The sequence below is a fragment of the Lynx rufus genome, unplaced genomic scaffold (assembly GCF_022079265.1).
Source record: "Lynx rufus isolate CCGP_SWC_20201006 ecotype Redwood Valley unplaced genomic scaffold, mLynRuf1.p SCAF_2, whole genome shotgun sequence".
NCBI lineage: Eukaryota > Metazoa > Chordata > Mammalia > Carnivora > Felidae > Lynx > Lynx rufus.
Window position 1 is genome coordinate 70,709,255 of NW_025814834.1, and position 17,827 is coordinate 70,727,081.

Consider the following 17,827-nt stretch of genomic DNA (forward strand, 5'->3'; position numbering starts at 1 on the left):
TTCGCGGTCAGTGTCAGGACAGAAGCGTGGGCTGTGTAAGTGGGAAATGGATTCCTTATGTCCATCTCTCTCTCCTTGTGAGAATGGGAGCCAAAGCCAGACAAGGACTGGGGTTGGGGCGGGGTCAGGGATGAGAGCAGAACTTTGTGTAAGACTAAGAATTAACAGTTCTGAGACATTCCACTTCCAGATTACCAGTTATAAAGGAATCCAAAACTAAATGTTGACTTATCTAACTATCATTCCTAAAAACTGATTAGGTTTTAAAATTCCAGGGAAAGCATAATACATACTATACGACCTTCCGTTGCTTCTCCCAGCAGTCCTCCAAACGTGATGACTGGAGACATACACGCGCAGTAGAGAAATAGAAAAGATGCTAAGCACTGCAGGCTGAAAGCATCTCTGAAGTCACTCCAGAAGTATGGAGCTTTTCTTTTGATATCTAAAATAAGTCCCCCAAAAATCCTAAGACGGGGGGAGGAGGGAAACACAAGAGTGAAATCCAAATATAAAAACACACACCCACAAAGCAAAATCCTCATTTCCTTTTTGCCAGGTCACAGTATACGTTTTCCATCAGCGGAGATGAGACCCATTTTAACCTGCTACATTGTATTAGCATGATCTACAGAGATGGCTTTGTACCACTGTGTCTCTTCAATTCCTAACTAAATATTATGCCAGCAACCAGAAAACCCCGTGTTCTCTCAAACAAGGTGCAGAGCTGTCCTTCAATCAAAATTCAAATAATGAGATTTAAGGATCACTCTAATCTCCGTGCCATTTCTATATCAATCTACCCCTCCTAAACTCAGGCTTACTACCCTCAGTCGTTGGCAGTATTTTCTAATTGTTTACATTTCATTTAGCATAGCAGAAAGTGAAGTTTGGGAGGATAAGTTGGCTTTTGCATTCTGCAACGGTGAACATTACCCTAGAGAGAAGAAGTAGTGTTTAACCATGGCTCCAGTTACCTACTTTCTCTGCCAAAATATTCCTCACCACGTATTGTTTCAAGCAGGCATCTAAATGGCCTTATGGATGACAGTAATACCTAGTAAAGACAGATAGATTCCATAGTTGTTTTCATTTTTAGGAAATTAAGAAGGGGACCTTATAATAACCAACCCAGACAAATGTAATTTTGATCCATTATTGTCTAAACATATCCCAACATCTATCATTCGCAAGACAATAATGGCCTTACTTAGTATAAATTCACTTATTCTAAATATATCCAAAACCACACCAAAACACTTGAAAGAGGATTTGGGGGGTGGAGGGGAGAAGAATAGCAGTAAATTGTGAAATGCTCCCTAAAATGTGAGGTCTAAAATATTTTTAATCTACTAGGAATGAGAATATTAATGAACAGGTATTCTCATTCTTTGAATATTTAATAATAATATATGGATTTAATACTTGGCTACTGAAAGCTCTTTGTGCTCCATGGAATAAAGATGTCATATTAAAATGAATAAGACTATGATTAAGTTCCTACACAAAGGTTAAAAAAAACCATTATGTTCCAATCTACTGCCAGTATGCTAGATATATTTGGATTATGCAAAGATATTAAATTTTTATTTATTTTCTGGATAGAAATGTTCACAGACAATCTAAGAACTGCCTCAAAAATTATTGTTCTCTTGAGACGCTAATTCTGGTTTGCCTTGAAAAAGGTGTATCTTCAGAATAACTGAAAATTTTGACTCTTACTTGTAATCACCCTGACCTGACTGACATAGACACAATAGTAACCTGTTAGTAACTATCTCACTATTACATAAGTGAGAGACTCCTTATGTTTTCCTGGTGATTGCTTCCATCAGAGGGATGTGGACTAGGAGAAAGTGAGAAGGATGAAATTCTAATTGAAAAACAGGACATTTAAACTCAAAGAAGCTTACAGAGAACCCATGAAACTCATACACACAAAGATCATCTTAGAGTCCCCTTTGTGCGTTAGATAAACATGTGCATATTTTTTTATTTGGGGAGGATCATTTCTGAGTGATCTGTTAACTTATCAAAGTCACAATTCAAAATAGATTTAATCCAGTATTTATTTATTCATTTATCATTTACATCCCACCTAATCCCCAAAATATTTTGAGGTGGTTACGAACTATTACTTAGTAGTTAATATTTGTAGGTTTGATAGCACTTTCTGGTAGACCACCGTTTTCTAATTAATTACTTATTAGGGCATAAAATAGTGTCAATAGCTATGATATTACTGTGTAATAAACGTGCTTTTAGCAGCAAAAATCTAAATCCGGAAGTGGGAGGTCATTGCAGAGAACAGTGCAAGAGCAGCCCAGATGTACACCAGCAACTCTCGGAGAGCAGATGAGTAATGGATACTTCAAGTCATGTCAGCAACAGAATCTGTGGAAGAACTCTGGAGAAGCGAAGATACCGGATATTGGTGACCTGGGAGGATTTAGGAAGCAGTAAGGAAAAGTGAACTTCGAAAAAAATCTAAGCTATGTGGCATGTTACACCTGAGAGAGAGAGAGAGAGAGAGAGAGAGAGAGAGAGAGAGAAACCACCCAAAATAAAAAGACAGCATTTGAAAATATGAAAGCAAACAGAAGGAGTAACCACGCTTCCAGTAAAGGGAGAAGGAAAAAATTGTTTGAATCATCTCAAATTATGTATGGAGGCTGAGGAAGACATTAAAGGACCTTTCCTCAGAGACAAAACATAGATAAAGGGAAAGAACAGAGGAGAATTAAAATGCATAGAGTTGTCAGAAACTCGAAAGTCAGCTTAAAGGACACAGCGCAAGCATTCCAGGAAATGGCCTTGAGAGGAAGGGGGTACCAATCCTGCAAAGCCTTTGCCCTTGCCTTCAATTATAATGGAGGCTGTGTGCACATATTCCCTGAAGACAGACCCTCCCAAGGTTTTCTGATTTTCTGCTCACACATTGCTTGGAGAGAGACAAGCTGTCAAAAAACGATAAAGAACCATTTTGAGAAATAAATTGAAGCTTTCATCTCTTCAAAGATGTGTGATTAGAAAAAATAAGTCATATGGCTCTTTCAAATTACAACCATAAAAATAAAAAATACTATTATATACATCCTACTTGCATGTAATGAGATAGGTTCTATAAGACTGAGTTCTTGGTATTTATTTTTATTTCCATCTGAACTTGAAGCTTTCAACAGGCCCTTTTAGAAGGGGCCACTGACAGTTTTCTTATTCATTCTACGAATCTGTGAACACATTTTATGCACAGCAAAATGAAAGACTAGGTAAGAAAAAATGGAATGATGTATTCATTGTGCTGGTTTAATAGTAACAAAAATGATTAGTAAATACTGGGAAATCAAATTTATTGGCATTACATAGGTGTTCACGGAATAGATATTCAAATAAATAAATACATACATACTCAAATAGGTATTAACAGGTATTCAAAGTATAAAAAAAAATTACATCTCTAAACAGCAATTCCTGACACAAAGGACAGTATATCATTTGGTCTTTGAAGTCCCATACAAGTACTTTTCACTGACCTTCCAGTTCGCTGGAGTTCAGGTCCACTGTGTCCTCCGTGGGGCTCTGCTTCCCCATGAGCGGCTGTTCCATTTGGTACAGCAGGAATCTTCCTCTTCTCCTGCAGGAAGTTTTTTGTTTTTGTTTTTTTAATTTCAGGTGCTAGTTGTAAATAACAAAAACAATTTTTTTCCCTTGAGGCAATATGCAGAGTGGCCAAGAACCCAGGCTCTGTTACTTATTTGCTACATGAACTCTAATTAAAGTTATCTAATCTCCTAATGCTTCAGTTCCCTCCTCCATTCACGAGTGGTAGTAACAATACCTATCAGCGTGGTTGAGAAAATTAAATGAAGTGATGGATATTTACTCAGTCTTTCGATTAATCTTTATTGGTGCCTTGTGTGCCATTCATTGTTACGGATGTTAGAAATGCAAAGGTGAGTGAGAAAAGGCATTCTATTAGTGGAGACAAGCAAGTCTCTAATGTCAGGTAGACATTCAGCTATGAAGACAATGAAGGAAAGGAAGGGGACGAAGAGAGACCAGGGCTGGCTAGGTTGGAATGAGGAGGCACTAGTTACGGTGGTGTTGTATGCCTGGCATAGTTCAACTGTTCAATCAACTTAAACTATTATCGCTAGCTATTTTTAAAGGTGGTTCCCTGTTATTCTGGCAGATATCTTCCTACCTAAGGAATGATTTACAACATGGTTCTTTCTGACTCACGGAGATCCCAGACACTTACAAATGGAAACTTCCATTCAGTCATTGACAAATTAACTGAGGCTTATGGAAGTGCTGTCTTATCACAAGCCTGTTCCACCCACTTTTGTTGGTGACAGAGATTTTTAAAAATCATAAAATCCTCCCTATTGGTTATCCTAGAGGATGCCAATGTGTTCAAAAGGGCTGAAAAGTATCATAAAAATTTTTTAAGTGGTGCAGTTAAAATATTTACTTCACTGCCATTCCAAAATAGTCTAAGCAGGTGAATTAGCAAATGATCTTATGTATAATGGGACATTTAGGAAAGTGGCACAGGTTTAAAACATGAGAAAAATAGGTTTTGAAATGCACAAAATAGAGAAAAGTTCATTGCTTGATATTTTTACAACTTCCCAGGTATATGAATAGGTACAACGAACAAAAATTCAAAGATAAAAGAGAGGATGTCTGTCAGCTGATGGAGGAACTGCCTTTACACATAAATAGCTACTATATACAGTAAAGGGCTTTAAGGGTGGCCTTGGTACCCTAAATACCCAACAGTCACCCAGGGAAATGCTTCTTAGCTTCCATAAATCTCAGAAAGCAAGTGATATTATTTGGTCCCCTGGGTAATTATCCCTTACTGGCTATGTCTCATTGTCTTACAATGGAAAAAACTATACATTGATAAGGCAAATGATAAACCATGAAATATATTAGCCATTCTAAAGTACCTGTTTCATCAAGGAGTGTTCATCTTATAGTAAGGGGGAAAGGTGTGTGAAAAGAGATGTATGAACAGTACCGATGAATATTCTGAGGAAAATACAGGAAATATTTTTTGTTCAGAAACACAGGTATTTTGTTTTTTTAAAACAAATTAAAGAGTGTATATATATTTGACTACTCAACTTATGCAATCTACTAATTCAACCAACCAATACTTATTGAAAGCCAATTTGTGTCAGGTACTCAACCCCACCACTAAGACACCAGTGGACAAATCAGGCCTGTGGAACTCACCTTCTAATGGGGAACCCAAACAATAAACAAATAAACACATAAGTAAATTAATTCTACAATGTGTTAGATTAAAACCTATGTAAAAATGAAAATTTAGAGCAGAGTTAAGAGGGGGATCTGAGGTATGGGGTGGATGGGTAGGGAGGAAGGAGTGGCAATTATCAACAGAGCGGTCAGGTAGGATCAGTGAGAAAGTGTCATTTGAGAAAAGCCTATGGGAGCTGAGAGAATAAGCCATGAGAATAACTGGGGGATATCCAGACAGAAAGAACAGCAAGTGAGACAGTGTCAAGGCAGGGGTATGGCTGTAGGGTTTGAAGAACAAAGAACAAAGAAGCCGACATTGTTGGAAAAGAGTTCACAAGGAAGAAAGTCATAGGAGTTTACTTTGAAGAAATAAAGGGAAGCCAGATTGTATAGATTTAGTAGACCATTGTACGTATTTGGCTTTTATTCTCAGTGAATTGAGAAAATGTTGTAGGGTTTTGAGGAAAGGAGTAGCATGGTCTCACTTGGAGTCACTCTGGCTGCTGTGCTGATAACAGATGTTGGGGGCCAAGGACAGAAACAAGGAGAGTGATTAAAAAAAACTATTTCAATAATCTAGGAGGAAAAAAAATGATGGTAGCTTGAACTAGGATGGCAGCAGTAGCAACAATGAGAAATGGTGTAATTCTGGATAAATATTAAAGGAAAATCCAAGAGTATTTCCTGGAAGAATGGAAATCTAAGAATAAATTTAAAAAATGAGTGTTTTTGGCTTGACCAACTGTAAGTATGGAGTTGAGACCTACCAATAGAGGCAGGTGCAAATGCAACAGACTTTGAGAAAAGATCGGAATTTCTTGTATACTTCAGGAAGTATTATATTGCCTTTTCTAATCTAAATGCAAAGATGAATACAGATATAGAAATGAGACAATCTACAATTCAGTTCAAACTTTGGATATGTCAGGTTTTAGATATCTATAAGACATCCAAGGGGAGACATTGGCATGTGGATAAATAACTCTCAAGTTCAAGGTAAACAGTGAATTTGGGAAAGGATTTAAAGCTATAACATTGGATGATATTACCAAGAGAATGAGTGTAGGTAGAAAAGAAAAGATGAGCAAAGACTGAGCCCTGTATCATCTCAACATAAAGAAATCAGGGGAAAAAAGAAGAAACCAGCATAGGAGATTGAGGAGTGACCAGTGAGCTAAGAGAAAAACCAAGAGTGCGGTGTCTTGGGAACCAAGCAAAGAAGAGTACAGGGAAAGGGGAGTCATCAACTCTGTCAAATGCTGTTGACTGGCAGGCAAATAGAATGCAGACTAAGAACTGACTATGGGATTGAACAGTGTAGAGATCCTCGGTGACCTTCATGTATGTAGTTTTAGTGAAGTGATGGGGCAAAAGTCTTATTGGAGAAGAGGAATTGGAGGCAGGTAGTTCAGAGAACCCTTGTGCCATTTGGTTGCAGAGGGGAAAATAAGGAATGGATGAGTAGCTGATGGTGATAGCAGTATTGAGAGGTTTTTTTTTTTTTAAAGATTTGCAAATTAGTAAGGTTTTATGCTAACAATAATGACATAATAGAGAACAAAAGAATTGATGATATAGGAAAGAAAGAGAATTGGTGTAATGTCTTTGAGTAGGTTTGAACAGATGGGGTCCAATGCAAAGGTAGAATGCTGACTTTGGATAATTCAATAATAATATATAGGAAAGCAGAGTATGTGGGAGTAGATGCCTGCAGGCAGGTAGATGTGGTGGTGGGAGTCTATGGAAGTTCCCTTTAAGTTATTTCACATTTCTCAGAGAAGTAGGAAGCAAATCTGAAAGTGAGGGTCAGAAGGATGTGCTGAAGATGTGAGGAGAGAAAACAGGTGTGAAATAGTCATCTAGAGAAACTTATTGGACCAGGGGAGATAGGATGATGAACCGGCAACATTAAGGGCCCACTTGAGGTATGTGGTCATGAACTAACGAGATTAGTCAGTGTAGCTGTTTTCCTTCAGCTACATCCAACTGCATCAATGCAGGTACAGATTAAAGAGTTGGATTCACACAGGGTTGTGGTTTTAACAAGCAAGTAATTGGCGTGAGAGAAAAGCAAAGAAGTTTATGGTATACACAAGGGAGTGATTATAAGGACCCACACAAAGTTCTAATTTTCAGGGTTATCCCTTGAAGTGGACAAGTTCTTCTTCTCTTAACTGAGAGAAAAAAGTATTAAAAATTCTGTGACTTATACATTTCAAAAGAACATAAAAACCACGGAAATTATCCCATGGAGGAAAACAGTATTTAAATAGTATGAAGTCAGAGTGCTTAATATCTTTTAATTTATCTTGCTCTGTCAGAGTGCTTAATATCTTTTAATTTATCTTGCTCCATTTAGTGAAAGAAAACATAGCTCATAGCATCTATTATTCAATTACAACATACATTTAAAAAATACTAATGTTGTAAAGAAGCATAGCAGAACCCAAGTGCCTTGATTCTTAATTCGATGTTCTTTCTACTATTGCCTCTTAATATTCTGAGTCCAGTAATTAATCCTGATTTTAAAGAGTCTCATAAAAACAATTTTAAAAATACAGAGCTCCCAGTCCTCCACTTGCCTCAAAAATATCATTTCTCAAAGGCAAGATGTTTTCAAAAATGCTTGACTTCAGTCTTAATGTTCAAAAAACTAAGTGGTATTAACAAGTGACTTTTCAAGTCTCACTCATTTTCAAATGTATTAATATTTTCACAGAATTTTTCCCAAATAAAATCGATTAAAGAGTTTCTTTCTTACCACTTCAGGAAGCATTATATTGTCTTTTTCTAATATCATAAGTGCAAAGATGTTTACAAGTACAAAAAATAAGTCAATCTATAACCCCAAAAATTACACTTTCAGCAACTTCTTTTATTTTAGTAGACCAACTGAAACAATGTGGCTGCAGGTACAGAATCACAAAATTGTAATTGTTGAGAAAAGGAAATCAAATAATCTTTAATAATTATGAAATGACTTCAGAAATAAGACATCAGTGTGTATTTCTTAAATCGATAGTGAGATTGAGATTTTTTTCCCACCTCTGGCTAACCAGGAGAACATTCTATGTCCGGGTCTTAGTCAACTAGAGCAGTAAGGTCAGGCAAGCTGGACTCCACAGGGACAAAAGCCCTAGGGAAGGCTGAGTAGATGACATCTGTGGGGGCTTCAGGGGGCATATTCAGTAGGAACAGACGTGGCAATATGAGTGGCCTTAACAAACATTTGGCTACAAATCTCAACAAAGTCAGGCCTGCAATTTAAAAATGACCCCAAATAATAGCAAAATAATAGTCTTTATTTTTACCTCTCTGGATTATATAATAAGTGAAATGCACACTGGAGTTTTAATTTTTACAATTTTTATATCATACATCCACACAAAGGTAACATGAACATAAGAATTCTAATTTAAAAATTCTGGGGTGCCTGGGTGGCTCAGTCGGTTAAGCATCTGACTTCGGCTCAGGTCATGATCTCGCAGTTTGTGAGTTCAAGCCCCACATTGGGCTCTGTGCTGACAGCTCAGAGCCTGGAGCCTGCTTCAGGTTCTGTGTGTGTGTGTGTGTGTGTGTGTGTGTGTGTGTGTGTGTGTCTGCCCCTCCCCCACTTGCACTCTGTCTCTCTCTCTCTAAGATAAATAAACATTAAAAAAAAAGTTAAAAAATAATTCTTCCCAATCAGAAATAAGATTAGCAGTAAGGGAGAATTTTCTATCTGATATGATTAAGCCATGCCTTTAAATTTCCTTTTTTTTTGTAATGCTTTCATTGCTTTATTTTTAAAAATACTGATCCACCTGGAACTTGTAAATGTTCCAATTTAATGCAAGACAACATTAAATAAATCTTGACATTAAGTAAAGAGTACATACTTATCAAAAAGAATATTATTTTTTTTACTTTTTTTTAAGTTTTTATTTTAATCATCTGGTGCCCATCTTCACAAGGGCCCTCCTTAATCCCCATCAACTATTTCAGCCATTCTTCCACCCACCACCCCTCTGGTAACCATCAGGTTGTTCTCTATAGTTAAGAGTCTGTTTCTTTGTCTGTCTCACTTTCTTTTTTTTTTTCTTTGCTCATTTGTTTTGTTTCTTAAATTTCACATGAGTGAAATCATATGGTATTTGTCTTTCTCTGACTGACATATTTTGCTTAGCATTATACTTTCTAGCTTGTTCCATGCTGTTGCAAATGGCAAGATTTCATTCTTTTCTATGGCTGAGTAATAGACCATTTTATATTCACCTCTTCTTTATCCATTCATCTATCGATGGACACTCGGGCTGCCTCCATAATTTGACTATTGTAAATAATGCTACTATAAACATAGAAGTGCATGTATCCCTTTGAATTAGTGTTTTTGTATTCTCTGGGTAAATAGCTAGTGGAGTGACTACTGGATCATAGAATAGCTCTATGTTTAACTTTTCAAGGAACCTCGATACTGTTTTCCACAGTGCTGCACCAGTTAGCATTCCCACCAACAATGCAAGAGGTTCATTTTTCTCTACATCCTTGCCAACATCTGTTGTCTCTTGTTTTTAATTTTAGCTATTCTGACAGGTATGAGGTGATACCTCATCATAGTTTGGCATTTTCCCGATGATGAGTGATATTAAAAATCTTTTCATATGCCTATTGGCCATCCGAATGTCTTCTTTGGAGAAATGTCTGTTCCTGCCTTCTGCCCATTTTTAATTGGATTATTTGTTTTGGGGTATTGAGTTTTATAAGTTATTTATATAATTTTGATACTGACCCTTTATCAGATATCAAAAAGAACTTTAAAGCATTAAAGAGCTTTGAAATGTCATTAAAGTTTAATTTCTAGAAATACAGCAGAATAAACATTCCTACTTAATAGACTTCAAAAAGTCTTAACTGTGAAATGTTCAGTGTGGCAAGGTGGATTGAATAGGCAGAAAATAAGATCATGTGACTTTGTTTTCAACAGGGTGATAAATGATGTCACCTAGGAAAAATATAAATTATTGAGAGCCTTACTGTATACATTTTTATCTAGTTTCCACTTGGTACATTATAAAATGGCAAGAACAAGCAGTAAGAAAATCCAGACACACAGCAAAATTCAATCTTTAATTCTTCGATCAGGTTTCCCACACCAAGCTCCATACACAAGAGGAGGAGAGAGGAGGAAAATGCCAATGACCCCAGAGAAGCCATGGTGATGGGAGTGTTGTGTCTGGGCTTGAGGCTGAATTTTCTTTCCTTTTTTTAAAAAAAAAAAGTTTATTTATTTTGAGAGAGAGAGAGAGAGAGAGAGAGAGTGGGATAAGGGCAGAGAGAGAGGGAGAGACTCCCAAGTAGTCTCTGCACTGTCAGCACAGAGCCCAATGCAGGGCTTGATCTAAGGAACTGTGAGATCATGACCTGAGATGAAATCAAGAGTCAGATGGTTAACTGACTGAGCCACCCAGGCAGCCCAGGCTGAATTTTCTTAATATTCACCAATTTCAAAGTAATATATCAAAATATGGAAAGACAGCAATGGGCTTTTCTCAGGCCATATTTTACATGTTTATTAAAATTTTAATTTTCCTCCAGTATAATATGATTTAAGATGGGTTTAAAATCTTTCCAGGTATATGGGACTATTTGATTTGGTAGCATATCATCAATATATCAAATTTCTCAGTGACGTGTGTTGGATAGCATTAAGACTCTGTAACTTCATATCCCTACCTTCTTAGGTGCTATATAGGTTCTGGTACCAATTCCAATGTGTTCCCCATTGAACCAGGGGGTTCTCCACACCAACAAGCAATGCTACAGATACTAGCTGGGTATCCTACAATCCAGCTCAACTCTGACACTATTTAATGGGACACAGCATCAGATTCCATTATTAAGGGTTTACACCTGCAAGATTGCCCCCGTCTCACCCCAAGTTGCCACCTGAGCTTCTGACTGAGTGGCTATAAATCAAAGATTCCCATGACCCTCTCCTCAGTTCAATTAATTTGCTAGAGCAGCTCACAGAACTCAGGGAAACATTTTGCATACAGATCACTGGCTTATGATGAAAGGATATAACTCAGGAACACAGCCAGGTAGAAGAGATGCACAGGGCAAGGTATGGAGAAAGGGTGAGGAGCTTCCTTGCCCTCTCCAGACATGCTTCTCTCCCCAGTCTCCACATGTTCACCAACCTGGAAGCTCTCTGCTCCCTGTCCTTTTGGGGTTTCATGGAGGCTTCATTACATAGGCATGATTGATTAAAACATTGGCAATTGGTGACTGAATGCAATCTCCAACCCCTTCCAATTCCTGGAGGTGGGAGGGTGGGACTGAAAGTTCTAACCCTCTAATCACACAGTTGGCTCCAGTGGCCAGCAGCCCATCCTGTGGTGAGTTCCAAAAGTCACCTCATTAACATCTTGCTCCTCACTTAGGAAATTTGAAGGGGTTTAGGAGCTCCATGCCACAAAAGGGAATGAACACCAAATATATATATATATGTTATTAAAAATCACAACACACAATTTAAATCATTTTGAATCTTTTCAATGAGTTATACTTTTTTAGTACATGTATTTAAAAGACAAAAAAATGACGAGATTTTTCAGAGTATTTTCAAATATACATACCTGGGAAGGAACATTTTTGGGAGGCTCTATACGAATGCTTGGATCCCATTCGCCAGGAGGAAGAACAGTAACCTGATCTAGAAATTCATCGATTCCTGATACCAAGTCATTGCGATCTTTAGCTTTGTAAGCAACATCATGAAATACCTACAGGAGGAAAAGATAAAAATAATAAATAAAGATAAAAAGTAATCATAAAATCTTAACGTGTTGAGTGTTTTCATTTCCCAGTTATCTTACATGTGATTATAACAATTTGAAGAACTAGGCAGCTCTAACTAAAAAAAGTTTTTAAACTATTGTAATTTATTCTACGAATGCACACAGATATAGATTTTTCTTAGAGTGCTAGAATGAATGTTGAAATTTCTGAAACAAAAGTAAGAAAAAGAGAAAGGAGTATGAAAGGAATCTCATTCAGTTAGAATTAAGGATTCAAGCTTGGCAAAGGTTATTTTTGTGTGGCGAAATCAAACTTTCAGAAAGAAGCCCTTGCTTAAAAACAGAGACAAGATTTACAGAATATATTGAAAATTTTAGCAATACTTATACCCTGAAACATAAATTAAACTAATTTAAAAGGTTATTTTGTTTTAATTTTTAAATAATAATAAAGCTATAAATGAGTGTTTTCTGAATATGTATCACATCATCTATACAGTATAACAAGCATATTTCCATTCAAAATGAGTTACATTTACACACACACACATGCGCACACTGTGGTAGTCATTTATGCTATTGACAGACATCACAGTTCTTCTAGACATAGGGTAAGATGTCATTCCTTGCCTTCTTTGATAGTGGGATTAGGTGTACCCCATTTAGGTGCACATATGTCAATTTCAAATGGAAGTTATGACAATCTGCATGTAATTTAATGCATTGTCTTTTGTCTGCCGTAGTGACTGAGAAAAAGCAGGGTGAGGGGGAGCTTCTATGGGCCTGGGTACCTGAGCGACGATAATCTGCAGAACCCCTCTGCTAACTTAGGACAGACACAGGCCATGATAGAAATAAATGCTCACTGTTTTAAACCACTGAGATTGTAGGTGGTTATTCCTGCAGCATAACACAGAGACAAATGGTATATTTAACATAACAAATGAAGAAAGTAAAAATAAAGATACATGGGATAACTTAGTCTATATTAAACATAATATGAATATTTCTGATACTTTTTGTATTTCATATAATATGAAATGGAGCAGACATTTGAGGCTTGGGTTACTAAATTATTCTTATGCTGAGTTACATATTACACTGACCACCTTTTCTAAAATTTCCAGGGATATTGTGCTTTCAAATATTCTACTTTTAGAACATTTGTTTTAGTTTCTGGTTTGATACTCAATCTAAACTGCTGAAGAAGAGATTATGATTATTTTCAAAGGCTTTTGCTTTACTTTCCAACCAAGAACTTTTCACAGATGATCATTGGTATGATAAACATATAGTCTTGTTTTAGGATAATTTGAAGACACCAAAAACATATTAATGGTTTAGTTGTATTTTGGGAAAGATATTTTTTCTAAATATTGACAACACTGATTTCCTACCATAAGCCACTGAGTTTATAGCTCAGAATATCTCTCCTCTTCTACAGAGTTTTATATGATCATGAGACCCAATCTAAACATTTAAGAGTTGCAAATGTTCTTAATCCCAACAAGAGTTTAACTACTTTACTGTTTCCCTGCTAGTAGCAACTCTCTTGAAATCTTTCTTGATTTGACCTCTTAATTAAAAAAATTGTTTCGGGGCACCTGGGTGGCTCAATCGGTTGGGCCTCCGACTTCGGTTCAGGTCGTGATCTCACGGTTTGTGGGTTCAAGCCCCGCACTGGGCTCTGTGCTGACAGCTTGGAGCCTCGAGCCTGCTTTGAATTGTGTCTCCCTCTCTCTCTGCCCTTCCCCCACTCACAGTCTGTCTCTCTCTCCTTCAAAAATAAATAAACATTGGGGTGCCTGGGTGGCTCAGTGGGCTGAGCCTCCAACTTCGGCTCAGGTCATGATCTCGCGGTTGACAAGTTTGAGCCCCGCATGGGGCTCTGTACTGACAGCTCAGAGCCTGGGGCCTGCCATGGATTCTGTGTCTCCCTCTCTCTCTGCCCCTCCCCCACTCATGCTCTGTCTCCCTTTGTCTCAAAAATAAATATAAACATTAAAAAAAATAAATATTTAAAAAAAATTTTTAATTGCTTCAAAGGATCACATGATCTTATACCTGCTTTAGATATATGAATGTCCAAATTCATTCAGGGCAGCTGATTTCCTATTGTCTTCAAACTCCTCAGATACCACAATTTGTTTGATTTTAAATTAAAAACATTCTTTTCTTTACTATTGATTTCCTATCACCAATTTCCCCAATAGCTTTATTTTAAAGGGCTCTTCTCCCTTCTCTTTGTTTAGCTAACCTAACATTCTGATTTCAACATACATTTGACTTTTAAGAGAAGCCTTCCCTGATCCCCTCTCAAACAAGATTAGACATCCTGTTAATACGTTCCTAACACCTTGTCCTTTTTCTTGATAGCTTTCACTGTAATTATAATTATTGTAATTCATTGTTAATTATATAATTAGTTGTTTAATGCTTATTTTTCCTGCTAACACATGAGCTCTGAACATTCATTTAATATTTATCAAACTATTTATATGCTAATGATACATCAGTGAATAAAACCAACAAAAATCCATCCCCTCATGGAGCTTACATTCTAGTGGGAGGGTAGAGATGGAAAATAAACAATATAAGGAGTGTATATATTTTGTTGGAGGGCGGAAAGTCCAATACAGAAAAATAAGGTAGGAAAAGAGAATAAGGGTATGACTGGGGGGTGCTATAATTTTAAATAGGGTGATTAAGGAAGACCTCAGTGAGACATTTCAGCAAAAACCAAGGTATTGGAAGCAAGAGCTCTCCAGGCAGAGGGTATAGCCAGTGCAAAGATTCTTGGGTGAAAGCATGCATGTCATATTTGAGAAGTAGCTAGGTGGCCAAATGCTGGGAAGGAATGAGCTAGAGGGAGAGCAGCAGGAAAGGTCAAAAGGGCAGAAAGTCATCCTGGGATTTTTTAGATCTTCATAAGAATTTTCACTTTTACTCTGAATGAGATAAGAAGCTATTAGAGGGCCTTGAGCAGAAGCCTAGCTCCTGCTGTTGTCTCGAGAACAGAAGGAAGTAGGCAAGGGCAGAGAGAGCAGTAGGAGTTCTATTGCGATGGTAGAATAATAATGGTGGCATGGGCCAGGTGATGAGGGTAAGAACCAGGTGATAGCAGTTCAGAAAGTCAGAAGTAGTAGGATTCTGCACATATTGTGAAAGTAGAGGCAGGCAGATTTACAGATAGATCGGACTTGAGTGTGAAAGAGGAGTCAAGGATGACTTCAGGGTGTTCCATGAGGCCAGTGCCCAAAGCTTTCATTTCTACCACTTTATCTCCAATATGTAGTAGGCAATAAATATATATTCTTCACAATAATAACATGAAATATTTACAATTATTGTCATTCCCAGTTTGAAGATGAGGAAACTGAGGCAGAGAGAGTGGAAGTTAACTTGCTCAAGACCACACAATGAGGAAGTACCCTTTCCTTCTTTCTTTCTTCTTTCCTTTTTTCCTCCCCCCGCCCACCTCTCTTCCTCTCTTTGTTTCTTTCTCTTCTTTTAAAATATAGGAGAGTCTAGACCATCTTTATAAGGAGATAGAAATGATAGAGTAGGGAAGGAGAAACTGATAATGTAGGAACCATAATTAAGGAGCAAGTTTCAATGCAGTGGAAGGGAAGAAGGAAGGATACAGAAAAGGAAGCTGAAAAAAAGCAGCAGTGAATTAGGAAGAAACCTCAATAAATATGTTTGTTTCATTCAAGCCTGCTTTTAATATTTTTGGACCTTCATTCTTCTATGTTTTTCTTAGAATAAGTTTATCAGCTCCTTGATAAATCCTGTTGGGATTTTGATTGGAATTGCATTGATTTCTCTCTCACCACCACTGCTTGCCCAAATTGTTGCAATGCCTCTCAAGTGGTCTCTCTGCTTTTTCCCTTGCTCCTCCACAAGATAAATCATGTCATTTCTTTTCTCAAAGTCTTTCATTTGCTTCCTAACTCCAAGTCCCTACAGAGACTGTCCTGTTGCCTCTTTGACCTCATTGCCTACTGCACTCTCCCTTTCTCCCTCCTGCCCAGCCATGTTGTCCTCTTTGCTGTTCCTCAGATATTCCTGGCAAGCTCCTGTCTCAAAGCATTTTCCCTCATTTATTCTTTTGTTTGGAAAGTATTCCCTCAGATATCTGAATAGCTTGCTCCTTCTCTTTTAGGTTCCTGATTTTAACTTGCAACTGTCTCCATTCCATTCCATTCCTTCCCTGCTTTGGCGGTTTCCTCCAAAGCACTTATCACCACATATCATACATTTTACTTTTATGTATTAGTCTGTCTTTTCACTAGACTATTAGCTCAATGAAAGAAAAGGCTTTTGTCTCTTTTGTTCACTCATATATCCCCATCAACTGCAAAAGTGCCTGATAAATAGTTCACATTCAATAAATATTTATTGAACGAATTAATAAAGAACAAAGGGAAGAAGGAATTCGACCTAATAGAGACCAAGACTCATTATAGTAAGAATACTATAATTAAAATAGTGATGGCGCAGAGATGGATGGGGGTTTTTTTGAAAAGCACTTATTACCCACCATTGAGTAAATGATGGACTAACCAATAAATGGTACTAAGCCAAGTGATTATATAAAAATGAAATTGGATCTTTACCCATCTCCCATGCAAAAAGCAATTCTAGGTATATTAAAAACCTGTATATGAGAGACAAAGTAAAAAACTCATTGTACATAAAAGAATGTATTTAAGCAATAGTTCCTATTTCAAAATTTAGTTTCAAAACAAAGCACACAATTTTAGTTGTTCTTCATGAAAAAAAAGGAAAGAACAGGTATTCAACAATGTCAAATGCCAATAGGAGATCAAGTGACACTGAGTACAGAACATGGAATAGTACATCTGGTAAATAAGGACCTTACTGAAAGCAGTTTTAGCACAGTGGTGCCAACAAAATTCAGACTGTAACACATTGAGATGAATGAAGCTAAGATATCGAGAACTAGGTGAACACTACTCCTACAAAGCTGTTGAGATTCAGATTCAGTCAACAGTTCTTCAATGGTAGATGCTATATGAAGCAGTAGGTATTTCATTTTCAGGATGGAGGAAACCTGGACATGTATTTGATATGTATTTCTTAAATAGCTACTGTATTTGGGCATGTTCTCTGATTGAACAGAAAAGTCAGTACTGACTCAAAATCTGGGTAACAGAGAAAACTGTTGGCTCAAAAGCCAAGAACAAGAAAAAGAAAAATGATGTCACTCTCAGGAAATTTTTTGTTTTTGTCTTTCCTTTTGTTTTCATAAGCGTTATTTCATTATTTATGTTAACATATATTGATTTTATTTCATAAACATTATTTCAGTATGTTAATATATATTGATTTTATTATTATTTTTAAATGAATTTCATAAATACAGATTTTTAAATATTCTCAGTTTTAAGTTCTATTATGATAAATATTGGCATGCTAGTTATATAAACAAAAAGTCTTTGGTGTGCTTAATAATGCTTAAGAACGGAAAGGGGTTAATACAATGGTCGTAGTGCCAATAAGCAAAATCATATGATTTATCTCTAGCAATGCTTAACGGAAAGGAACAAAATAGATTACTCAATTGATTCAAGATCAGGTATTGCTAAGAGGACTAGCACATTCAGTCATTAACTCATTTTAAAAAAAATTATTAAACCCTGACTGAAGACCAGATGCCAGGCTAGCTAAGTCTAAAGATACAAAAGGAAAAGACAGACTATGTATGTACAAGAAGTTTCCAGTATGGAGAGGAGAAAAACAAACAGAGC

General features: G+C 36.9%; 1 protein-coding gene across 3 annotated transcripts in view; it reads right to left on the reverse strand.

Annotated features, from left to right (window-relative positions):
• SLC4A10 (solute carrier family 4 member 10) overlaps window positions 1-17,827 on the reverse strand; it is a 208,353-nt gene that overhangs the window by 75,215 nt on the left and 115,311 nt on the right. For all 3 annotated transcript variants that reach the window (XM_047083717.1, XM_047083716.1, XM_047083719.1), the window contains 3 exons: window positions 11,892-12,038; window positions 3,534-3,634; window positions 294-468 (listed from right to left, as the gene is read on the reverse strand). In XM_047083717.1, coding sequence (XP_046939673.1) covers window positions 294-468; window positions 3,534-3,634; window positions 11,892-12,038 — 423 coding nt within the window. The remainder of the gene's footprint in view (window positions 1-293; window positions 469-3,533; window positions 3,635-11,891; window positions 12,039-17,827) is intronic.